At 48.7% G+C, this 25,806-nt stretch overlaps 1 protein-coding gene across 1 annotated transcript in view; it reads left to right on the top strand.

Moving 5' to 3' along the window:
* The first annotated feature begins 19,063 nt into the window (after window positions 1–19,063).
* LOC144246967 (uncharacterized) overlaps window positions 19,064–25,806 on the top strand; it is a 104,768-nt gene continuing 98,025 nt past the window's right edge. The window contains exons 1-2 of the mRNA XM_077785997.1: window positions 19,064–19,140; window positions 20,245–20,264. Coding sequence (XP_077642123.1) covers window positions 19,064–19,140; window positions 20,245–20,264 — 97 coding nt within the window. The remainder of the gene's footprint in view (window positions 19,141–20,244; window positions 20,265–25,806) is intronic.

The following is a 25,806-nucleotide window of genomic DNA, read 5'->3' as shown; positions in this document are numbered from 1 at the left end:
ACACTTAATAACTTTTATTAAATTAAAAATTAATAACTTGGAGCCTAGCATTTCTAACATGTTCATCACATTCGGTTTCTCATGATAAGCCTATCTACTTCTGCTAATTCTGAGATGGGGAAAATGAACTGTCATGATTCCCGCTTGCACTAGAGGATTGTGACACGGGCTGACTTTGTGATGCCAGAGTCTTCTGTGCCATCACAGCGCAACTGTATGACATCCCAGAGTGATAGAGCAGCACTGGCTCTGTGACATCACAAGGGGGATTTGTGAGATCTCAGGGTGGGCTGTGACATCCCAGGAGGCAGTGTGACATCTCAGGGGCTCTGTGACCTTACTGGGGAGGTCACTTCAAGCCAGCTCCCACTCACAGTTCCTCCCAGAGAAGTCCAAAGCTGCTCGTGCCCGGTGGCATCCCGTGTCCCTCTGGGTCCCCCTGCCCCTGGCGCTGCAGCCTCCCCCTGAGGATGTTCGAGGAGATCAAGCCCAGAGCCTGACACGGGGACAGGGGCTCAGGGCCGTCACAGTTGGAACAGGGAGACAGGGACCCCCTAGCAGCATCCCTGTGCCCCCAGGGCCAGAGCTTGGCCAGGGCTCCTTCACCCTCTTATGAAGGAGGGCTTGAGAGCACTTTAAAAATCCCCAGCAGGGGAGTAGCATAAAACAACTTTAATATTAAGTGACAGCACCACAGAGTTCCTTGGCAAGAGTCACTCTGCTCCTGACTGGACACTACAGGCACACCAAGGAAACAAAGCAACAACAAAACCAAACAAAATCCAGGCAATCAAACCGAAAAGGAGTCAAGAACTGTCCCGGTGTCTGTGTGTCTCTGTGTGTTTGTGTGTGTGTGTGTGTGTGGGTGTGTGTGTGTGTGTGTGTGTGTGTGTGTGACGAAAGGACAGTGAGGGCAAGGATAAAAGGAATACAGCCTAAAAGCTAAACAGAGCTGTGGAATAACACTTAACAATATTCAACTTTGCTTATAACTTCTATTAAGCTTCACAAATTAGCAAAAGACCAACTCTTAGCAGCATTTAACTTTGCTTACAGCTTGTGACTTTGTCGCTATAAGACACGTGAAAGCACGACGCGAGCTACCTGCTATTTTCAAGGTAAAGAGAAAAGTTTATTCTCTGACTCCAATTTTTATACTTTCCCAAAGGTGACATTGGATTGGAGAGTGAATGGACCACCTGTCCAAAGACATTGGACAAAGCACTAGTACATCAAGTTTGTCCAGCCCCATAAAAGATTGTAAACAATATGTTGTTGACAGAAATTGTGTGGGAAGGTTCTCCAACAGAATGGAAACTCAGAAGGCTTTAGAAAATCTTAAGAATCAGGGTGACATGACTTAACCTTACTTCCAGGCCTGACTGGCTCAGCTATCCAAGGCAATCAAAGCCCTCAGAGAGCAGCATTTCTGCCACATTTCCCTGAGCACAGGCACTCCTGTGTGCACACAGACACAAAGAGTCACTACAAGGCACCTGTGAGAAATTCCCCTGAGCAAAGGGAAATGTTCCCTGTGGAGGCTTTGGCATCTCCCCAGGGGATGAAGGGTTGAGCCTGGAGCAGACAGTGTCTGTGATGAGCTCCAGAGGAGCTGAGCCCAGGGGCTGCTGGCCAAGGCCCTGGCCCAGTGAGCATTTCTCAGCTGGCAGGGCGGCCTGAGAAGGGGAAAGGGGAATGCACCAGACCCGGAACCATGGAACCAAGGGACCATTGTTAGACTGTGGGGCCATGTGAGAAGAAGTGACCATTGGGACACTGTGGGGCCTTGTGAGACCAAGGGACCATTGGGACACTGTGGGACCATGTGAGATCAAGAGACCATTGGGATACTGTGAGTCCTCATGGATTCATGGACACCACTGTGACATTGCTGGGCCTCATGGAAGCAAGGGGACCCTAGTGACGCCGTGTGCCTCAGTGGAATGTAGGCATCATTGTGACACTGTGAGGCCCCATCCAGCCAAGGCTCCATTGGGACACTGCGAGACCCCACGGAAACAAAGCTCCAGGGTGACACAGAGAGGCTGCCTGTAATCAGTGCTCCATTCTGACCCTGTGGAGCCAAAGGAGAGCGTTGTGACACTGCAAAGCCCCATGGTCCATTGGTCCAAAGGTCCATTGTGACATTGCAGGACTCATGGAACAGAGGAGTCACATGACACTGTGGGGCCTGTGGAACCATGGAGAACATTGTGACACTGCAAGGCCTCAAGGAATCATTAGGACTGTTATATGTCTATAGGATAATTCGTGCAAATAAAATTGTCGTCTCTTTTATAGTTATGTGCTGTTAAATTATACTCTTATAAGAAGTTTTTAAATCGCACAAGCCAGCAACAGCGACTGCAACACCATGTCAAAGCCACCTGGACGAGAGAGGGAGGACTTTATTTACAAGCGAACAAAAGTGGCCAGCCCAGAGAGGGATCATGCATCAAGGTTGTCCGAGAAACACCCGGACGATAAATACACGATAAATATCCGAGACCGAGATAGTCAGAGCCATCAGGGAGGTACATCTCAAATCCGAATTCCGGGACTGCAAACACAGGTGTTCATCACTCTCCGGACACGTATTGTTCAACTTGCCACAGAGAAAAGAACTCCACATGAATACATGCACTTTGAAAAGGAAGAAAGGGGACTCTGGCTCAGGCAAGGAAAATCGTATAAAAATGGGTCAGACAGGACGGTCGGTGTGAAGCATAGAGGACCCTCTGCTGCAGCTGTCAAACCTGTGTCTCACCCGGTGGCAATCCCGGGCTCCACATTGACTTTTTTTTATAGTGGCTTTTTATCATTTTTCTCAAAGTTTATATTTGGTACACTTAATAACTTTTATTAAATTAAAAATTAATAACTTGGAGCCTAGCATTTCTAACATGTTCATCACATTCGGTTTCTCATGATAAGCCTATCTACTTCTGCTAATTCTGAGATGGGGAAAATGAACTGTCATGATTCCCGCTTGCACTAGAGGATTGTGACACGGGCTGACTTTGTGATGCCAGAGTCTTCTGTGCCATCACAGCGCAACTGTATGACATCCCAGAGTGATAGAGCAGCACTGGCTCTGTGACATCACAAGGGGGATTTGTGAGATCTCAGGGTGGGCTGTGACATCCCAGGAGGCAGTGTGACATCTCAGGGGTTCTGTGACCTTACTGGGGAGGTCACTTCAAGCCAGCTCCCACTCACAGTTCCTCCCAGAGAAGTCCAAAGCTGCTCGTGCCCGGTGGCATCCCGTGTCCCTCTGGGTCCCCCTGCCCCTGGCGCTGCAGCCTCCCCCTGAGGATGTTCGAGGAGATCAAGCCCAGAGCCTGACACGGGGACAGGGGCTCAGGGCCGTCACAGTTGGAACAGGGAGACAGGGACCCCCTAGCAGCATCCCTGTGCCCCCAGGGCCAGAGCTTGGCCAGGGCTCCTTCACCCTCTTATGAAGGAGGGCTTGAGAGCACTTTAAAAATCCCCAGCAGGGGAGTAGCATAAAACAGCTTTAATATTAAGTGACAGCACCACAGAGTTCCTTGGCAAGAGTCACTCTGCTCCTGACTGGACACTTCAGGCACACCAAGGAAACAAAGCAACAACAAAACCAAACAAAATCCAGGCAATCAAACCAAAAAGGAGTCAAGAACTGTCCCGGTGTCTGTGTGTCTCTGTGTGTTTGTGTGTGTGTGTGTGTGTGTGGGTGTGTGTGTGTGTGTGTGTGTGTGACGAAAGGACAGTGAGGGCAAGGATAAAAGGAATACAGCCTAAAAGCTAAACAGAGCTGTGGAATAACACTTAACAATATTCAACTTTGCTTATAACTTCTATTAAGCTTCACAAATTAGCAAAAGAACAACTCTTAGCAGCATTTAACTTTGCTTACAGCTTGTGACTTTGTCGCTATAAGACATGTGAAATCACGACGCGAGCCACCTGCTCTTTTCAAGGTAAAGAGAAAAGTTTATTCTCTGACTCCAACTTTTATACTTTCCCAAAGGTGACATTGGATTGGAGAGTGAATGGACCACCTCTCCAAAGACATTGGACAAACCACTAGTACATCAAGTTTGTCCACCCCCATAAAAGATTGTAAACAATATGTTGTTGACAGAAATTGTGTGGGAAGGTTCTCTGTCGCTGTGGGACACGTGAAAGCACCACGCGGACCACCTGCTGCTTGCAAGGTAAAAAAGGAACGTTTATTGTCTGACTCTGTCTTTTATACCTTCCCAAGGGTGACATTGGATTGGAGAATGAACGGGCCACCTCTCCAAAGACATTGGACAAACCACCAGTACATCAAGTGCTCTCCACCCCCAAAAAAGAATGTAAACAATACGTTGTTTATAGAAATTGTGTGGGAAAGTTCTCCAAAGGAATGTAAACTCAGAAGGCTTTAGGAAGTCTTAAGAATCAGGGTGACATCTCACCCTTTTTAGTTTAAAAGAAAAGGAAGAAAAATAAATAAATAGATAGATAAATAAATAAGGTTCAATGTCCATTCACGGAGGAATCCTCAGAGCGATCACCCGCCATCATCGTCAACTGAGTCATCACTCGACGATCCATCCATTTGATGCCTTTCAGTTTGGTCACGGTTTCCATGTTGCCCGTTGATCGGGTTCTGTCTCTGCGGTTTCAGATCAGGACGAACACACTTCGAAGGTACCCAGCGCACCCCTGTATCTGTGGATACACAAGCATACCCGCGCCCCGAAGAGATAAGGTCATAGGGACCTTCCCATTGTTTGGTGACTAAATTCCGCACTCAAACTTTTGCTCGAGGCTGATGTGCCTCGTCTGAAGCCTGCAACGAGAGATGATGATTTAAAATGACAGGGTTATTTGAATTCTGCTGCACCGTAAGATGATTGATGGTGTACAATGCTTTCTCCAACCGGCTGTGTGGGGTCTCACCCTGCATTCCCCGTTTTTGTTTTTGAAGAACCCGCTTCAGAGTACCATGAGCACGTTCTACAATAGCTTGGCCAGTTGGAGAGTGGGCGATACCAAACTTGTGTGACACCCCCCACAACTGCAGGAACTGCCGCACCTGCTGCGATGCGTAAGCAGGACCATTGTCGGTTTTCACAGCAGAAGGTATGCCTAGAACGGCAAAGGCCTGCCTCCAGTGGGCAATGACATCGTGGGCCTTTTCTCCAGTGTGAGCGGAAGCCCACATTGCAGAGGAGAACGTGTCCACTGTGACACGCACATACTTGAGCCGGCCAAACTCAGCAATCTGGGTGACATCGGTCTGCCAAAGCTCCAGGGCCCTAAGGCCTCTAGGGTTTACCCCTGCTGGTAGAGGTGGAGCAAGTGCATGGCAGTCGTCACAGGACTCAACAATGCCATGAGCCTCTGTCGGTGTCAGCTGAAACTGCTTCTGCAGAGTATGTGCATTCTGATGGAAAAACCCATGCGATGCCTTGGCCTGCGCGAGTGTATCAGGCTGAGGTGCTACCCACGCTGGATTAGCCAACCTGTCAGCCCTCGCGTTACCTTCCGCCACAAACCCTGGTAAATTGGTGTGACTTCTCACATGCAGAACGTAAAACGGATGAACCCGGGCCTGAATAGCACACCACAAGGTCTTCAGTAAATGAAACAAGGCAGGGTTACTGACCTCCTTCAAAACTGAGTGACCCAACCGCTGTGCGATGTCAGCCACATAGGCAGAATCCGTGACCAAATTGAAAGGTTCCTGGGAAAATCTCTCAAATGCCATAACAGCAGCCCTCAACTCAACCAATTGGGCCGACCCCTCCTGATGAGCTTTCAGAACCTGCCACTCAGATCCGTCCTTCCAAGTAACAATGGCCTTTCCTGTTTTCCCTGAACCATCAGTAAAGACGGTGGGTCCTTGCACGGGTTCCTGACTATTTTTGGGCCGCAAAGAGATCTGCGTAGATTTCGCCACCTGCAGTAGCTTGTGGCTGGGCAAATGATAAGTGATTTGCCCTGAAAAATTTTCCAGAGCACATTGCATGGACACACAGTGTGCAAAGCTCCAGTCAAAGTCCTCCCGGGATATTGGGAGTACGATCTTTGCAGGATCCGCACCCATCAATTGCAAACACCGTTGCCGGCATTTGATTATCAACCGAGCAATCAACTCAGCCAATGTCGTTGCCGTCTTCTGCGGCTGATGGGGCAGGAAAACCCATTCCAAAATGTGCAAGGGATCAGACCATTTGTCACTCCATTGACCAATGATACCTGTGGGATGCAAATCTGGAGTGGTAACGAACACAGTGACATCAACGGAAAGATCAATGCGATAAACCTGACGGGCAGAAACAGCCTGCTGAACCTCCTCCAGCACCTGACGTGCCTCAGGGGTCAATGTGCGAGGTGATTTTAAATCAGGGTCTCCTTTCAACAGATCATACACAGGAGACAGTTGTGCGTCGGTTAGTCCCAAGTATGGACGTAACCAGGTGATGACACCCATCAGTTTTTGAACATCATTCAGTGTCTTCACCGAATGCACAAATTGCACCTCCTGGTGTTGGATTGTCCGTTCCAGAATTTTGACCCCCAAATACTTCCAAGGAGGTTGTTGCTGAACCTTTTCTGGAGCCACCTGCAACCCATGAGCATGCAAAGCATCGAGCAACCGAGGCTGAATCCTCAGCAGCTCCTCCTGAGTGGACGCAGCCACCAGGATGTCGTCCATATAATGATACAGACATGCATCAGGGAACTGCTTGCGAACTCCAGACAAGGCACGAGCCACATACCATTGGCATATAACTGGGGAGTTGCGCATCCCCTGTGGCAGAACTCTCCATTGATATCGCTGTGCGGGATCATCATTGTCAACTGCTGGCACTGTGAAGGCAAATTTTGGTCTGTCATCGGGATGCAAAGGAATTGTAAAGAAGCAATCCTTCAAATCCACGATGAAGATCGGCCAGCCTGCAGGAAGCATGGTAGGCGATGGCATGCCCGCCTGTAATGTTCCCATGCCTTCCATGACAGCATTGACCTTCCGGAGGTCCTGTAACAACCTCCATTTCCCAAACTTCTTTTTGATGCAGAAAACAGGGGTGTTCCAGGGGCTCCTGGAAGGCTCCAAACGACCCTGGTCCAACTGTTCCTGCACTAAATTTTGAAGGGCGGTCAGTTTATCTTGAGGGAGGGGCCACTGGTTTTCCCAAACAGGTGTATCCACCAGCCACCGTATAGGAGGCGTAGGACACTCCTCGCCCTTCGCTGCAGTGGCCCCCATCAAAAACCCGTCCCGATGCGCACCCCCCATGCAGACAAAACATCCCTCCCCCAGAGGTTAGCAGGAGAAGAAGTAACATGAGGCCTGATCCAAGCCGTCTGTCCCTCTGGGTTTGTGACCAGCACGGGCCGCTGGCTCACATAACATCGCGCTGTTCCTCCCAGGCCCGCAACAGACGTCTCCGCTGGATCCAGGGGCCAATCTGGAGGCCAGGCGGCAAGGGAGAGAACCGTGACATCAGCGCCGCTGTCAAGGAGCCCGCGCAGGCGGATCTCTGACGGCGTCGCACCAGGGATGGACAGGGTACACAGCATCTCGGGACGGTCTTTAGTCAGGACAGCGGTCCAGTGAACTTGAGGCGGTCCAGTGGATCCAAAACCGCCATCCCCTCGTGACTGGTCAGCCGTCCTGCGAACAGAAGACTTAAAAGGCACAAGTTGAGCAAGCCGTGTCCCTTTTGGGATTGTAACAGGGGGGGTGGGCGTGGAGATCATTGCACAGATCTGCCCTGTGAAGTCTGCATCTATAAGACCCAGATGCACAATGATGCCCTGAAGGGTGGCACTAGACCTCCCCATAAGGAAGGCACTCATGCCCTCACAAAAAGGACCAAAGGCGTCCAGGGGAACCTTGTGCACCTTGCAAGAGTCTAAAACAACTGTTGCTGCTGTGCAGACATCCACACCTGCTGACCCGCAGGTGCTGGCTACGAGCTGGCTGAGCAGACCTCCATGGGCTCCGGGGTCTGGAGAGGAACTTGTGTCTGAGCGCGCCCCCCTTTCGCGCTCCGCTTCCCGTTTCCCGAGCTCGGGATTGCCTGGCCACTTGCATGAACAGTCGCCTTGCAAACATCTGATAGATGGCCTGGCCTTCCGCACTGGCCACACACATACAAGGGAAATTTTCCCTTCTGTGTTTTCTTCCCTCGTTTGGTGCTTGTCTGAGCAGCCCCCTGCGGCTGCTTCCAGACTGGCTGTGCGGCAGCAGCCCAAGAATCCACCTTCTGAACCGACGGGCCTATGTCTACACAGGCTGCTGCCATCTGTGAAATGGTAGCCCCTTCAGGAAGAGCCTGTATGACTCTTTTGCATTCTGCGTTACAATGGATCCTAGCAAATCTTGCAAGGACCATTCGCCTCAGCTCAGGTTCTACCACCTGCCGCTCTACAGAGGCAGTCAACCTCGATGCAAAGTCTATGAAAGGCTCGTCAGCCCTTTGAACAACAGTCAGAAAGGGCTCCATTGGAGCAGCCATTTCTAGGGCCTGGATTATAGCTGCCAAGCCTAACGTCCGACATTGATCAAGCACAAGAGGATCGTATCCAGCCTGCCCCCGAGGATCAACATAATTTCCTGTGCCCATCAACATGTCAGCGTTAACAACACGCCTGGGATCCTGCTGCCCCCGTGTAGCATTCTTCCGCACTGCACTAGCCACTAGACTAACCCATTTGTCCTCAAACAGGTCAAACTGCACAGGGTTAAAAAGAGCCTGTGCCACAGCGCGAATATCAAAAGGCGTCAGCAGGTCAGTAACAAGTAGCCGAATCGTGTGCATAACCTCATCAGACCCAAGACCATATTGTGCCACAGTGTCTCGGATTTCCTTCAACACCTTAAACGAAAAGGGCTGATGAGTGTTGTGAGTAACACCCCTGAGCACAGGGAAAGCCTGAAGACCCCCTGGCAAGGCTGCATCGTCCACTGTTTCATGTCCCGTGGACTCTGGGACGGTGGAAGCTCCTGGGCTGTGAGGCAGTGCGACATCACTGGACACCACACCCCCTGCAGCATCAGCAGAGCCAGAGGAGCCTTCCCCGTGATCCGGCAGGCTCTGCGAGGGACCAAGGTCACACATCTCCTCAGCCTTATCGAGGACCTCCTGCCAGAACCGCCCGTAGTTTCTCGGGCACACGGTCACCTGGCAAGGGGGGAGGGTCCACAAGGACGACAGGGAGGATCCACGGCCATGGGGAGTCACCGGTCTCCCGCCAGCCGCGTCAGCAGTCCCAGCCCCCGCGGCAGGCGGGGAAGATGGAGCCGACCCAGACGGCGTCCCAGCAGTGCCCTCCGCACCATCAGCAGAGGACACTGTGGCGGACGCAGGCAGCGGCGCGGACCGCAACCCCAGCTCAGCACTCCTGTCCCCCGGAGCGGGGGAAGGGCGGGATGTAGAGGGAGACGCGGAGTGCGGAGAAATGTCACTGCGGGACGACACAACGGAGGCCGGCACGCCTCCAAGGAGTTTTGGACCCGCAACACGCAACTGCCCGGCGGGCACCGCCCCCATCAGGCGGGACCGGACGGGCTGCCCGCCTGCTGGGGCAGAGCCCGACGGAACAGAGACCAACGCCCCATCCTTGGCGGCCCCCACCGCCTGCGCACGCCCAGCAGGCTGCGCAGGCTCAGGGATTGGAGCTGACTCATCCTCGGAAGATGAACCCGAAACCGATCCGGGCGAATCCGCCTGGGTCGCTTTCAAGGGGAACATGACCCCGCAATTCGGGCAATTCACCTTCACTGAGCCAGATGCAACCCGAGGCGAGGGCTGGTCCACAAGCCCTCGTTCGCCCCCGAGCGCCGGGAAGGCACAAAGAGGAAGTGCTTTCCCCTTCGTCCCACCACGCCGGCGGCGCGGGGCAGGGCGGGGCGGTCGGACCCGCTCCACCGACCGGACGCTTGGAGCCAGCGGGCTGGGAGCCCGGGGCTCCCCAGAGGAGAAGCCGTCCTCTGACTCACTCTCCTGGGCACAAGGGGAATCCGGGCCACGCCCCAGGGACTTGGCCTCCCCAACATCAGAGGTAGAAAAATTTCTCAGAGAATCACGAGAGCCACCAGTGTCAGAGCCCTGCCATATGGCATCCAGTCTCTTCCACAACATCAGCAGCGGCCCAATGCCTTCAAAACGATTATCAAGCAGGGCATCCATGAGGCGTTCTCCCACAGGCGCCCATTTCTCCCAGGACAGAGCCTCGGCAAGACTGGGAAAGAATCCCTGTTCCCTTGCCCATAAAAACAGCCTCTCAAAATCATCCCAATAAAAAAGAACGCGTTTCCGCTTCAACACCTCCCTCCAAACGCTCAAAGTCACTGACTCCTCCCTGATGCTCTCAAAACTCTCCATTACCAACAATAGCGACAGGCAGAGCGCTGGACAGAGAGACAGAAAAAAAACCCTCACCCGCTAGCTTTCAGCCTAAGCTGCAATACACGTCGGGGGTCACCAGATGTCGCTGTGGGACACGTGAAAGCACCACGCGGACCACCTGCCGCTTGCAAGGTAAAAAAGGAACGTTTATAATCTGACTCTGTCTTTTATACCTTCCCAAGGGTGACATTGGATTGGAGAGTGAACGGGCCACCTCTCCAAAGACATTGGACAAACCACCAGTACATCAAGTGCTCTCCACCCCCATAAAAGAATGTAAACAATACGTTGTTTACAGAAATTGTGTGGGAAAGTTCTCCAAAGGAATGTAAACTCAGAAGGCTTTAGGAAGTCTTAAGAATCAGGGTCACAGTTCTCCAACAGAATGGAAACTCAGAAGGCTTTAGAAAATCTTAAGAATCAGGGTGACATGACTTAACCTTACTTCCAGGCCTGACTGGCTCAGCTATCCAAGGCAATCAAAGCCCTCAGAGAGCAGCATTTCTGCCACATTTCCCTGAGCACAGGCACTCCTGTGTGCACACAGACACAAAGAGTCACTACAAGGCACCTGTGAGAAATTCCCCTGAGCAAAGGGAAATGTTCCCTGTGGAGGCTTTGGCATCTCCCCAGGGGATGAAGGGTTGAGCCTGGAGCAGACAGTGTCTGTGATGAGCTCCAGAGGAGCTGAGCCCAGGGGCTGCTGGCCAAGGCCCTGGCCCAGTGAGCATTTCTCAGCTGGCAGGGCGGCCTGAGAAGGGGAAAGGGGAATGCACCAGACCAGGAACCATGGAACCAAGGGACCATTGTTACACTGTGGGGCCATGTGAGAAGAAGTGACCATTGGGACACTGTGGGGCCTTGTGACACCAAGGGACCATTGGGACACTGTGGGACCATGTGAGATCAAGGGACCATTGGGATACTGTGAGTCCTCATGGATTCATGGACACCACTGTGACATTGCTGGGCCTCATGGAAGCAAGGGGACCCTAGTGACGCCGTGTGCCTCAGTGGAATGTAGGCATCATTGTGACACTGTGAGGCCCCATCCAGCCAAGGCTCCATTGGGACACTGCGAGACCCCACGGAAACAAAGCTCCAGGGTAACACAGAGAGGCTGCCTGTAATCAGTGCCCCATTGTGACACTGTGGAGCCAAAGGAGAGCGTTGTGACACTGCAAAGCCCCATGGTCCATTGGTCCAAAGGTCCATCGTGACATTGCAGGACTCATGGAACAGAGGAGTCACATGACACTGTGGGGCCTGTGGAACCATGGAGAACATTGTGACACTGCAAGGCCTCAAGGAATCATTAGTGTTATAAACGAGCACAATAGGCTGTCAAATCCAATTAAAAGGGATTTATTAATAGTAGAAAGCGAAAGCTAACCAGCGCGCGCTGGGCGGCAGTCGTTTCAACTACCGCGCTTCGTTCCCCGTTTCCCCCCCACTTATTGGGTCGTCTCTTCCGGATGTGTGACGTTCTGGTGTCTTTTCTGCGCAGGCGCACCCTGTTGTTAGGTGGTCGTTTTCTGCCTCTTGGTGGCGCCAGTAGTCTTCCTCAAGGTTGTCTCTGCGACCTGGAAATTTTCTCAAAACAAGAAATGTTATCTCTAGGCACGTTTACATGTTTTGCTAAGTCTGTAACGGAACTGTCCTTGAAAGATATCTACTCGCTTAGGTGTTTAGGTGCCTAGCAGCAACTTTCTCAAAACAGTTTCAACTCCCTAAAAAGTTTGTAACGGAATTGTCCTTGAGAGATATTTACTGGAATGTCTGGCAAAATGAGAACATGTTCAGACAAGTGAAAACTCTAAGTAAAAACTCTATTCTGTGAATGTGAGAAACTCTATATTATGAACAAAAAGGCCTTATTTTCCTAACAATATCCCCCCTTTTTATTTTTAACCCCCTTTTTGTTCATTAAAGCGCTCTAATTCCCTTTTGCTCAATTCTAAATACTCTTCAGTCTCTACTCCGCTAAGTGGCTCATACTTTGGCCTTACTATCATTAAATGTGCAGCTTCTAACCTATTTTTCACTAGTGTAATAAGCTTGCTAAGAATACATGGCCCAAAAGTAAGTATTAGAATTAGTAAAATTACTGGTCCTGCAAGGGTGGATAATAGAGTGGTTAGCCAGGGAGAATAGGTGAACCAGGATTCATACCAACTCTGCTGGGATTCTCTTTCTCTTTTTCGTTGTTCTATTTGTTTGCGTAACTCAGCCATCGTGTCTTTTACAATACCTGTGTGATCTACATAAGCACAACATTCTTCTTGCAAAGCAACACACAGTCCCCCTTGCTGTAAGAATAACAAATCTAATCCCCTTCGGTATTGGAGGACTACCTCAGAAAGGGATTTTATTGATTTAACTAGTTCACTTATGGCTTTATCTATTCTACTCAGATCTTCATCTACAGATGTGCGCAGAGCTTTCATACCCTGGGTTTGACTTACTAAGGAAGCGACCCCTGTTCCTACTCCTGCTCCTCCTATACTGAGCAAGATTGCTACTGTTAGTGCTGTAAGTGGTTCCCTTTTAACCAGGTAGTGTTCAGGGGTCATCTGATGTTCTAATACGTATTCTTTTGGGTGGTATACGATTCTGGGGATTATTAGAACTTGAATGCAGAAGTCTGAATTATCAAAGGCTCTTACCGATAGGCAGGGTGTGACTCCAAGTTGTTGACATACCCACTTAGTATTGACTGCTGGCATAAGCCAATCAGAAGGCTTGTCTGTTCTGCTGATGTTCATTGTTGTGTTGCAGAGGTGTCGCATATCTGCTGGAACTTTCCCTACACATCTTCCTTGTCCACTAACCTGGGACAGGGTAATGCCTGAAACATTATCTCCTTCTTTTTTCCAGAGACACTCTTTTGGATTTGTACCATTTATTTCCCTTGCCTCAGATGTAATCCCAATAGCTTCATAAAAGGGTGGATTTATCATATAGCAAAGCCAACATCCTTTAGTTAGGTTAGGATGGGTATGATTCAAAACTCCAAAAGTAGCTTGCATAATTTTCCATAAGGTTGTATACTTCTGCACTAATAGCTGAGGTTCTTGATTACCTTTGTTTGATTTTATAACATTATCTCTGGTTTTATTACTCTCCTTTAAGTCATTGCTTATTACTGGATTTGGGCCTATAGGGCTAGGGTCATGTGGCGCTACCTCCTTTTTTATTTGAATCAGATTCCCTGGATCATGTCCTTCTATCCAATGCCTAACCCCCCATGTTTTGCCTATTAACCATCCAGAATCGCTTGGTTGAGTGACATTTAGGTAAAGAAAGGTGCAGTTCCCAAGTAAGTTTTTCCCAGTCCAAGGCCACTCTCGTGGTCGTTTACACCCTGCTGGTCCATGTCCTACTTTTAAATATTTGTCTAATCCTCCACCCGGAGCCCACGCTGATGCTATTGTTTCACAGCCCCAATAGGCGCAGTAATAATGTTCGGGGTAATTACAGTATTGCTTCCCTGGGTTCGAAGCAGGGCACATATAGAAGCTTGTTAAATTTAACAGTCGCCCGCATTTTAAATTTCGAGTTAGATCACAGATCCCAACCTTGAAGCTTGGTGCTCCAGGTCCCGTTATTGTCTGTAAAATATGACGGGTATCGTGATCCTCCCACCTGCTTAAGGTCCATTTAAAGGGTTCATGTATATTAACTGTGGCACTCTGAAGGGGAAGCCATACAAACATAAAAACCCATAGGATTGAGTGATACGCACTGCAGGGGAGGGTGTTACTTATCATGCTCAGTTTTACATTCCCATTCTCCCTCCTTCCGTTGTCACCATTCTCATACTCATGATGATTTACGTTCTTTTTCAAGGTTTGGGAGGGCCCCTCATCCCCACTACCTACCTCTCTGTCTCGCCTGTCAACTTGGTTGCTACAAGTTACAGGGCAAGCCATCTTCTCGACAGCAGAGATATTCTTCAGGGGTGGGATCGTTCCCTCTCTCCCACTTTGATCTCCGGGAGTTCCAATTTTTCGCATTCAACTGTGGAGTGTCGCACCTGAGCCTTTTGACTAATTTGCGACACTTGACCTGGACTATATCCGTGAGGAACGGACCCAGGGGTTCATTGGAATGGTAACAGTGGAATTCAGGGTTTATTCCTTTTATAAAAACCTCCCACCACTCAGGGGATCCTTTAGTCAATTCCCGAGTGGCAACCTTGTAATTTAGTACTTCAGATGTCAATTTGCGCTGCTCCAGCCAGCAGCGTTGACATACACTTCTTGGAGCTCTCCCCTTTCTGCAGTGAGCCCACCACAATCCTTTACAGATTTTGCAGGAAAAACAGGCAAAAGGGTAACAATGACAATCTAACCAGCTACACCTTACTCTAATACTTTGATGTTCAGCATGGCCCTCCCCTTCCCAAGGTCTCTGTTCTTTTTCAAGTCGGATGAACCGATAAAAGGGCTGCTGGGCTGAATCCTCTAGACGTTTACAGTATCCTGGGGGCTTTGTTTCTCCAACTAGTTGTACTTGCAGTCCCCAGTTATCTCCAACCCAAATGTCCCTAGAGCTGATAGAGTTCATGAAAATTATTTGTAAGTCCTTTTTACTGTTAACTTTAAATCCCCCGTCTTCCCGTCAATTTTCCAGCTCGTTTCTCTGGAAGCTGTATGAAATCGAGTTGGATCCACTGGCCCCTTTATTCTGCTAGCATGAGTCCATCCCTTCTCTGCTGTGCGGACTGCGGAGTCAGTGGTGATTAAAACCAGGTATGGTCCGTCCCACTTTGGGGTGATTGAATCTTCTTTCCAGCTCCGGATGAGGACCCAGTCGCCGGGTTGTACCTGGTGTAACACAAGATCTAGGGGTGGTCTTTGGGCCCACATTCCCTTTTCCCATAACTGTTTTTTATATTTCATTAAAATGGTTAAATATTTATTAATACTTTGATCAGTAATGTTAGGATTGGTTTGAATTTTTTCTAGGGAATAGGGCATCCCATACAGCATTTCAAATGGGGACAGTCCTATATCAGCTCGTGGCTGAGTTCGAACATTTAATAATGCCAACGGCAGACATTTTATCCAGGATAATTTAGTTTCTAGTACTAATTTGGTGAGTTGTTTCTTAATTTCCCCATTCATTCTTTCTACCCTCCCCGAACTCTGTGGATGCCAGGGAGTATGTTGTTCCCATTTTATGCCCAGAGCTTCTGCTAGCATCTGTGTTATTTTTGAAGTGAAATGGGGGCCTTTATCAGAGTCTATCGTCTCTGGGACCCCATATCTAGGTATTATTTCTTCCAGCAAGGCTTTTGTTACTGTCCGAGCTGTCTCTCTGGCAGTGGGGATTACTTCCACATAATGTGTTAAATGATCCACTATAACCAAAAGATATTTTAGTCTCCCTATCTTGGGGAGCTCAGTAAAGTCTACTTGCAGATTTGAAAAGGGCCTCTTTGCCACTGGCCTCCCACCCAGGGGTAGTTTCCTTAGGTTTTTCCTGTTTACCTGTAGACAGGTTGGACAACTCCTAGTAATCCCTTTCGCTAAGTCATGTAGGCCCACCGTCATATAATGGGTGGCAAAGTGATCCACCAGTCCTTGAGTGCCCCAGTGTGTTCTCTGGTGTAATTTACTGAGCATCCGCTGGGCTATGGCTCTAGGTAGAACTTCCCTCCCATCCTTTAACAGCCATTTCCCTGATTCCTCTTTTATTCCTAATTTTGTAAGCTTCTCCTGTTCTTCTATTGTAAATATAAGCTTATCCTGGGTAGTCGATTCAGGGTCCTTTGGGGTATCCACAAAGTCCTTCCTAATTTCCTCACTTAAAGTTAGTGTTTTAATAATTGCAGCCTTCTTTGCCTCATAATCTGCCGCATTGTTACCCCTACTCCGGTAATCCATTCCCCATTGATGCCCTTTTAAATGGACCACTGCTATCCTGGTAGGGCCTCTCAAAGCCCTCAGGAGGGCTATTATTAGTTTCTGATGTATTAAGTCCCTTCCCTGTGAGTTCACGAGGCCCCTCTCTTCCCATAACTTCCCAAAAGTGTGCACCACCCCGTATCCATATTTAGAATCTGTATAGATGGTCCCCTCTTTTCCTTCTAATAGTTCCAAGGCTCTTAGGATAGCGTATATCTCGCAGGCTTGGGCTGACCATGTTTTGTCTAGGGGTCCAGATTCGATTACTTTTAAGTCAGGCCCCCCCACTATGGCATATCCTGATCTTCTTTGACCCTCGACTACTCTGGATGATCCATCAACAAACAATTTTTCCCCAGTCTCTAATTCCTCTTCCTCTAGGTCAGGTCTAATTTTGGTTTGTTCTTCTATAGTGATTACACAGTCATGTATCAGTGATTCAGTTTCGGGCTCTCCGAAGAGGAAGGAGGCTGGATTTTGCAATGAGGTGGTTTCTAAAGTGAAATTAGGGGTTTCTAATAGAATCCCCTCATACTTTAGGAGCCTGGCATCAGAGATCCATTTGTCTGCTTTTTGCTGCATCACACTCCGTATGTTATGTGGAGTTAACACCTTCAGAGTGGCATTAAAGGTGATCTTCCTTGCTTCTTCTACTAACTCCGCACAGCCTGCAATTATTTGTAAACAGCCCGGCCATCCCCTGCTTACAGGGTCTAAAATTTTAGACAGATATGCAATAGGTTTCTTTTTCCCCGCCCAGTCCTGGGTAAGTACTCCATAAGTTACCCCATCTGTGATATTGACAAATAAAAAGAAGGGCCTCTTTAAATCTGGGAGGCTTAGGACTGGGGCATGGACCAGAGTTTCTTTTAATTCTTGGAATTTAGATTTTTCCTCTTCTGTCCACTTAAGGTGCCCATCTTGGGTAAGTTTTTGATACAGAAATCTTGCCTTCCCACTATAGTTCTCAATCCACTGCCTACAATACCCTGTAAGTCCTAATATCTGACGAATTTGTCGTTTATTTTGCGGTAGAGGCAGGGATAGGATTGCTTGTACTCTATCTGGATCAATTCTCTTTTCTCCCTTTTTCAAATAATGTCCCAGGTACCTAACTTCCTCTTCTACAAATTGTAGTTTTGCTTTAGAAACTTTTAATCCTTTCAGTCCCAGGAAATTTAATAGTTTGATACTTTCTTTCCGGACTTTGTCTTCTTCTTTACCTGCTATTAACAAATCATCCACATACTGAACTAGCTTTACCTCTGGGTCTGTTTTATAATCTTGCAAAATTTGTTCCAGGGCTTGCCCGAATAAATTGGGCGATTCCGTAAAGCCTTGAGGTAGTACCGCCCACCTGAGTTGCTGTCGCCTCCCCGTGTCAGGGTCCTCCCATTCAAAGGCAAAATAATCTCGACTGGATTCGTCCAGAGGGCAGGCCCAAAAGGCATCTTTCAGGTCTATGACACTATACCACTCGTTCTCAGGTCCCAGTTTGCTTAAAAGAGTATAGGGATTTGCCACTACTGGGAATCGGGCCACGGTTCGCTTATTAATTTCCCTAAGGTCGTGCACCAACCGATAAGATCCATCTGCCTTTTTTACTGGGAGTATAGGGGTGTTAAAAGGCGACATACATGGTTCTAGCAGTCCTTGGTTTAACAGCCTTTCAACCTCAGGTTTTAACCCTCTCCTCCCTTCTAGTGAAATTGGATACTGTTTTATTCTTACCGGGATCTCGGGATTTCTGATTTTTACTGTAAATGGGGTTATATTTAATTTGCCCACGGTCCCTGGATTATACCACACTTCGGGGTTTATTTTCTCTTCATCTTCTAAACGGAGGGAACAGAGTCTGATCTTTAACTCCTTCTCTACCACCTCAATTTGAACTCCTAATTCAACAATCAAGTCTCTCCCTAACAAATTGTAGTCTGCTTCAGGAACTAATAGGAAGTCACCCATCCCCATTTTAGTTCCCGATTCTACCACCACCCCTTTAATAATTTGTACTTCAAATGGTTCCCCCTTAGTCCCTATTACCGTGGCTGTCTGTTTCGATAAATTACAGCCCTGAGGCAGAAATTGAATAGTAGATCTTTCTGCCCCCGTATCGACCAAGAAATCTATTTCCTGGCCCTGGGGACCCACCTTCAATTTTATCAAGGGCTCTTTTTGATGTTTCCTGGTCCCCATAAAGTAGAGCCCCTGACTCCCCTATTCGATTTTGAACTCCTCCTCGTCCCTTAGCCTCCTTCTGCACTCCCTCTTGAAATGTCCCTTCTTACCGCAATAATAACACACCCTTTCTCCTACCTTTCCCTTGTCACCCTCCCTATTCCGAGTGACTCTCTTCTGTCCTTCCTCCGCCCGCCTGCTTTCCCTCACTGCAGCAACCATCATTTTCACCTGTCTCTTCTGACTTTCATCCTCTCTTCGGACATAAACCTTCTGCGCCTCTCGCAATAATTCTGCTAAATCCCTGTCCTGCCAATCATCCATTTTCTGTATCTTTCTCCTAATATCATCCCAGGATTTAGAGACAAACTGGACTTTAAGAATTGCCTGTCCCATTGGGTTATTCGGGTCTAACCCCGAGTACAGCTGAAAACTTTTCCTTAACCTCTCTAACCATTCAGTGGGGGTTTCATCCTTCTTTTGTCTGTCATTAAATGCTTTATTTATATTCTGGCCCCTAGGAACGGACTCTCTTATGCCATCAATTAATATGGTCCGAAAGTCCCGCATGTTAGCTCTATGGGCCGCATCCTGGTTATTCCAATTAGGATTCTGGAGAGGCCATTTGGTATCGGCCGGGTGCTGGGCATGTGCGGGTTGGGCATCCCAGGCCCGCATTCCAGCAGTTCTTATCATGTTCTTTTCCTCAGCCGTGAATAAAATGTTAAGTATAGATTGTAATTCCTCCCAAGTGTATATATTAGGACCTAAAAATTGATCCACCCGCTCTGCCACGCCCAGGGGGTCTTCTAGCAAATTTCCCATCTCCTTCTTAAAGTCTCTAACATCCCCTGAACTCAAGGGCACCGAAATAAACCCAATCCCCGGCTGTGGTCCCCCCATTGGCATTTCCCTTAAAGGAAATAGTTTGCCTCGCATCTTACTTCGGGTAAGAGGACCACGCGAGCCTGAGGGTTGATCAGAGTCCGAGTCTGATTCTTCCTCATCCGATTGTGGAGGAGGAGGGGGTGCATTTGGCGCAGGGGGAATGTAGGGCGGGGGTGCAATAATTACTTCTTCCGCTCGCCCCTTCTTTTTCTTTCCTCCTGAAACCCCCGAGAGTTTAAACACGAGCACCTCCAGCTTTTCTGTCCAGACTCGGGCATAGGCACTCTCCTCAGGGTTAGAAGGTTGTTTAGCGTGTATCCAACCATTCAACAGTTGCTTTACCCAGTCCTCTGAGGACCCAAAGATGGGCCAAAACACACCTTTAGAAATCTCTTGTCCTCCCCATACTTCTATGCAATAGTGTATCATCTTTGCCTTATCCTTCCCAAGTACCCCTGGAAAGTGCTCCCAATTTGTCAGCATAAACCCTAAGGGACTATCCTTAGGAATTGGGGGAAGTTTTACCCCCACCGGGGAGGGGGATTTACTCTTGCTCTTCCCCTGCCCCATGTCCTCCGGAGTACCTTCAATCACTCACGACAGCACAATCGCTTCCCCTGGTTCGTGGCCCAGGCCCTCGCGGGCTCTGGAAAACGCACTACTAAGGGTCCACACTCGCTTGGAGAATCCGGCTGCCGGTTCTCCTCTCATTCACACACACACTCGCCGTACTCCGGGATCCCGAACCCCGCCCGGACGGATCTCCTTTATACTTACGCGTCCTGCGTCTTCGTCCGGACTTATGTGCACAAAAATTAAGGGGTACCCTGGGCCCGCTTCCCTTTCTTTGCTTTTGCTCTCTATGCTTTTAGGTTCGTCGGTCGGGATGAGGGTAAAAACCCCGGTCTGAGGCCGCTCAAAGGAGCGGAATCGTGGCGCCCCTCTCAGAGAGAGGTTCCCCAGATCCCGATCCGAGTCACGGCACCAAATTGTTATAAACGAGCACAATAGGCTGTCAAATCCAATTAAAAGGGATTTATTAATAGTAGAAAGCGAAAGCAAACCAGCGCGCGCTGGGCGGCAGTCGTTTCAACTACCGCGCTTCGTTCCCCGTTTCCCCCCCACTTATTGGGTCGTCTCTGCCGGATGTGTGACGTTCTGGTGTCTTTTCTGCGCAGGCGCACCCTGTTGTTAGGTGGTCGTTTTCTGCCTCTTGGTGGCGCCAGTAGTCTTCCTCAAGGTTGTCTCTGCGACCTGGAAATTTTCTCAAAACAAGAAATGTTATCTCTAGGCACGTTTACATGTTTTGCTAAGTCTGTAACGGAACTGTCCTTGAAAGATATCTACTCGCTCAGGTGTTTAGGTGCCTAGCAGCAACTTTCTCAAAACAGTTTCAACTCCCTAAAAAGTTTGTAACGGAATTGTCCTTGAGAGATATTTACTGGAATGTCTGGCAAAATGAGAACATGTTCAGACAAGTGAAAACTCTAAGTAAAAACTCTATTCTGTGAATGTGAGAAACTCTATATTATGAACAAAAAGGCCTTATTTTCCTAACAATTAGGACTGTTATATGTCTATAGGATAATTCGTGCAAATAAAATTGTCGTCTCTTTTATAGTTATGTGCTGTTAAATTATACTCTTATAAGAAGTTTTTAAATCGCACAAGCCAGCAACAGCGATTGCAACACCATGTCAAAGCCACCTGGACAAGAGAGGGAGGACTTTATTTACAAGCGAACGAAAGTGGCCAGCCCAGAGAGGGATCATGCATCAAGGTTGTCCGAGAAACACCCGGACGATAAATACACGATAAATATCCGAGACCGAGATAGTCAGAGCCATCAGGGAGGTACATCTCAAATCCGAATTCCGGGACTGCAAACACAGGTGTTCATCACTCTCCGGACACGTATTGTTCAACTTGCCACAGAGAAAAGAACTCCACATGAATACATGCACTTTGAAAAGGAAGAAAGGGGACTCTGGCTCAGGCAAGGAAAATCGTATAAAAATGGGTCAGACAGGACGGTCGGTGTGAAGCATAGAGGACCCTCTGCTGCAGCTGTCCAACCTGTGTCTCACCCGGTGGCAATCCCGGGCTCCACATTGACTATTTTTTATAGTGGCTTTTTTTCATTTTTCTCAAAGTTTATATTTGGTACACTTAATAACTTTTATTAAATTAAAAATTAATAACTTGGAGCCTTGCATTTCTAACATGTTTATCACATTCGGTTTCTCATGATAAGCCTATCTACTTCTGCTAATTCTGAGATGGGGAAAATGAACTGTCATGATTCCCGCTTGCACTAGAGGATTGTGACACGGGCTGACTTTGTGATGCCAGAGTCTTCTGTGCCATCACAGCGCAACTGTATGACATCCCAGAGTGATAGAGCAGCACTGGCTCTGTGACATCACAAGGGGGATTTGTGAGATCTCAGGGTGGGCTGTGACATCCCAGGAGGCAGTGTGACATCTCAGGGGCTCTGTGACCTTACTGGGGAGGTCACTTCAAGCCAGCTCCCACTCACAGTTCCTCCCAGAGAAGTCCAAAGCTGCTCGTGCCCGGTGGCATCCCGTGTCCCTCTGGGTCCCCCTGCCCCTGGCGCTGCAGCCTCCCCCTGAGGATGTTCGAGGAGATCAAGCCCAGAGCCTGACACGGGGACAGGGGCTCAGGGCCGTCACAGTTGGAACAGGGAGACAGGGAACCCCTAGCAGCATCCCTGTGCCCCCAGGGCCAGAGCTTGGCCAGGGCTCCTTCACCCTCTTATGAAGGAGGGCTTGAGAGCACTTTAAAAATCCCCAGCAGGGGAGTAGCATAAAACAGCTTTAATATTAAGTGACAGCACCACAGAGTTCCTTGGCAAGAGTCACTCTGCTCCTGACTGGACACTTCAGGCACACCAAGGAAACAAAGCAACAACAAAACCAAACAAAATCCAGGCAATCAAACCAAAAAGGAGTCAAGAACTGTCCCGGTGTCTGTGTGTCTCTGTGTGTTTGTGTGCGTGTGTGTGTGTGGGTGTGTGTGTGTGTGTGTGTGTATGTGTGTGTGACGAAAGGACAGTGAGGGCAAGGATAAAAGGAATACAGCCTAAAAGCTAAACAGAGCTGTGGAATAACACTTAACAATATTCAACTTTGCTTATAACTTCTATTAAGCTTCACAAATTAGCAAAAGAACAACTCTTAGCAGCATTTAACTTTGCTTACAGCTTGTGACTTTGTCGCTATAAGACACGTGAAAGCACGACGCGAGCCACCTGCTATTTTCAAGGTAAAGAGAAAAGTTTATTCTCTGACTCCAACTTTTATACTTTCCCAAAGGTGACATTGGATTGGAGAGTGAATGGACCACCTGTCCAAAGACATTGGACAAAGCACTAGTACATCAAGTTTGTCCAGCCCCATAAAAGATTGTAAACAATATGTTGTTGACAGAAATTGTGTGGGAAGGTTCTCCAACAGAATGGAAACTCAGAAGGCTTTAGAAAATCTTAAGAATCAGGGTGACATGACTTAACCTTACTTCCAGGCCTGACTGGCTCAGCTATCCAAGGCAATCAAAGCCCTCAGAGAGCAGCATTTCTGCCACATTTCCCTGAGCACAGGCACTCCTGTGTGCACACAGACACAAAGAGTCACTACAAGGCACCTGTGAGAAATTCCCCTGAGCAAAGGGAAATGTTCCCTGTGGAGGCTTTGGCATCTCCCCAGGGGATGAAGGGTTGAGCCTGGAGCAGACAGTGTCTGTGATGAGCTCCAGAGGAGCTGAGCCCAGGGGCTGCTGGCCAAGGCCCTGGCCCAGTGAGCATTTCTCAGCTGGCAGGGTGGCCTGAGAAGGGGAAAGGGGAATGCACCAGACCAGGAACCATGGAACCAAGGGACCATTGTTACACTGTGGGGCCATGTGAGAAGAAGTGACCATTGGGACACTGTGGGGCCTTGTGACACCAAGGGACCATTGGGACACTGTGGGACCATGTGAGATCAAGAGACCATTGGGATACTGTGAGTCCTCATGGATTCATGGACACCACTGTGACATTGCTGGGCCTCATGGAAGCAAGGGGACCCTAGTGACGCCGTGTGCCTCAGTGGAATGTAGGCATCATTGTGACACTGTGAGGCCCCATCCAGCCAAGGCTCCATTGGGACACTGCGAGACCCCACGGAAACAAAGCTCCAGGGTGACACAGAGAGGCTGCCTGTAATCAGTGCTCCATTGTGACCCTGTGGAGCCAAAGGAGAGCATTGTGACACTGCAAAGCCCCATGGTCCATTGGTCCAAAGGTCCATTGTGACATTGCAGGACTCATGGAACAGAGGAGTCACATGACACTGTGGGGCCTGTGGAACCATGGAGAACATTGTGACACTGCAAGGCCTCAAGGAATCATTAGGACTGTTATATGTCTATAGGATAATTCGTGCAAATAAAATTGTCGTCTCTTTTATAGTTATGTGCTGTTAAATTATACTCTTATAGGAAGTTTTTAAATCGCACAAGCCAGCAACTGCGACTTCAACACCATGTCAAAGCCACCTGGACGAGAGAGGGAGGACTTTATTTACAAGCGAACGAAAGTGGCCAGCCCAGAGAGGGATCATGCATCAAGGTTGTCCGAGAAACACCCGGACGATAAATACACGATAAATATCCGAGACCGAGATAGTCAGAGCCATCAGGGAGGTACATCTCAAATCCGAATTCCGGGACTGCAAACACAGGTGTTCATCACTCTCCGGACACGTATTGTTCAACTTGCCACAGAGAAAAGAACTCCACATGAATACATGCACTTTGAAAAGGAAGAAAGGGGACTCTGGCTCAGGCAAGGAAAATCGTATAAAAATGGGTCAGACAGGACGGTCGGTGTGAAGCATAGAGGACCCTCTGCTGCAGCTGTCAAACCTGTGTCTCACCCGGTGGCAATCCCGGGCTCCACATTGACTTTTTTTTATAGTGGCTTTTTTTCATTTTTCTCAAAGTTTATATTTGGTACACTTAATAACTTTTATTAAATTAAAAATTAATAACTTGGAGCCTTGCATTTCTAACATGTTCATCACATTCAGTTTCTCATGATAAGCCTATCTACTTCTGCTAATTCTGAGATGGGGAAAATGAACTGTCATGATTCCCGCTTGCACTAGAGGATTGTGACACGGGCTGACTTTGTGATGCCAGAGTCTTCTGTGCCATCACAGCGCAACTGTATGACATCCCAGAGTGATAGAGCAGCACTGGCTCTGTGACATCACAAGGGGGATTTGTGAGATCTCAGGGTGGGCTGTGACATCCCAGGAGGCAGTGTGACATCTCAGGGGTTCTGTGACCTTACTGGGCAGGTCACTTCAAGCCAGCTCCCACTCACAGTTCCTCCCAGAGAAGTCCAAAGCTGCTCGTGCCCGGTGGCATCCCGTGTCCCTCTGGGTCCCCCTGCCCCTGGCGCTGCAGCCTCCCGCTGAGGATGTTCGAGGAGATCAAGCCCAGAGCCTGACACGGGGACAGGGGCTCAGGGCCGTCACAGTTGGAACAGGGAGACAGGGAACCCCTAGCAGCATCCCTGTGCCCCCAGGGCCAGAGCTTGGCCAGGGCTCCTTCACCCTCTTATGAAGGAGGGCTTGAGAGCACTTTAAAAATCCCCAGCAGGGGAGTAGCATAAAACAACTTTAATATTAAGTGACAGCACCACAGAGTTCCTTGGCAAGAGTCACTCTGCTCCTGACTGGACACTTCAGGCACACCAAGGAAACAAAGCAACAACAAAACCAAACAAAATCCAGGCAATCAAACCAAAAAGGAGTCAAGAACTGTCCTGGTGTCTGTGTGTCTCTGTGTGTTTGTGTGTGTGTGTGTGTGTGTGTGTGTGTGTGTGTGTGTGACGAAAGGACAGTGAGGGCAAGGATAAAAGGAATACAGCCTAAAAGCTAAACAGAGCTGTGGAATAACACTTAACAATATTCAACTTCGCTTATAACTTCTATTAAGCTTCACAAATTAGCAAAAGAACAACTCTTAGCAGCATTTAACTTTGCTTACAGCTTGTGACTTTGTCGCTATAAGACACGTGAAAGCACGACGCGAGCTACCTGCTATTTTCAAGGTAAAGAGAAAAGTTTATTCTCTGACTCCAACTTTTATACTTTCCCAAAGGTGACATTGGATTGGAGAGTGAATGGACCACCTGTCCAAAGACATTGGACAAAGCACTAGTACATCAAGTTTGTCCAGCCCCATAAAAGATTGTAAACAATATGTTGTTGACAGAAATTGTGTGGGAAGGTTCTCCAACAGAATGGAAACTCAGAAGGCTTTAGAAAATCTTAAGAATCAGGGTGACATGACTTAACCTTACTTCCAGGCCTGACTGGCTCAGCTATCCAAGGCAATCAAAGCCCTCAGAGAGCAGCATTTCTGCC

The sequence above is a fragment of the Lonchura striata genome, chromosome 11 (assembly GCF_046129695.1).
Source record: "Lonchura striata isolate bLonStr1 chromosome 11, bLonStr1.mat, whole genome shotgun sequence".
In the NCBI taxonomy this organism is placed as follows: Eukaryota; Metazoa; Chordata; class Aves; order Passeriformes; family Estrildidae; genus Lonchura; species Lonchura striata.
This window is presented reverse-complemented; position numbering and strand designations above follow the sequence as displayed.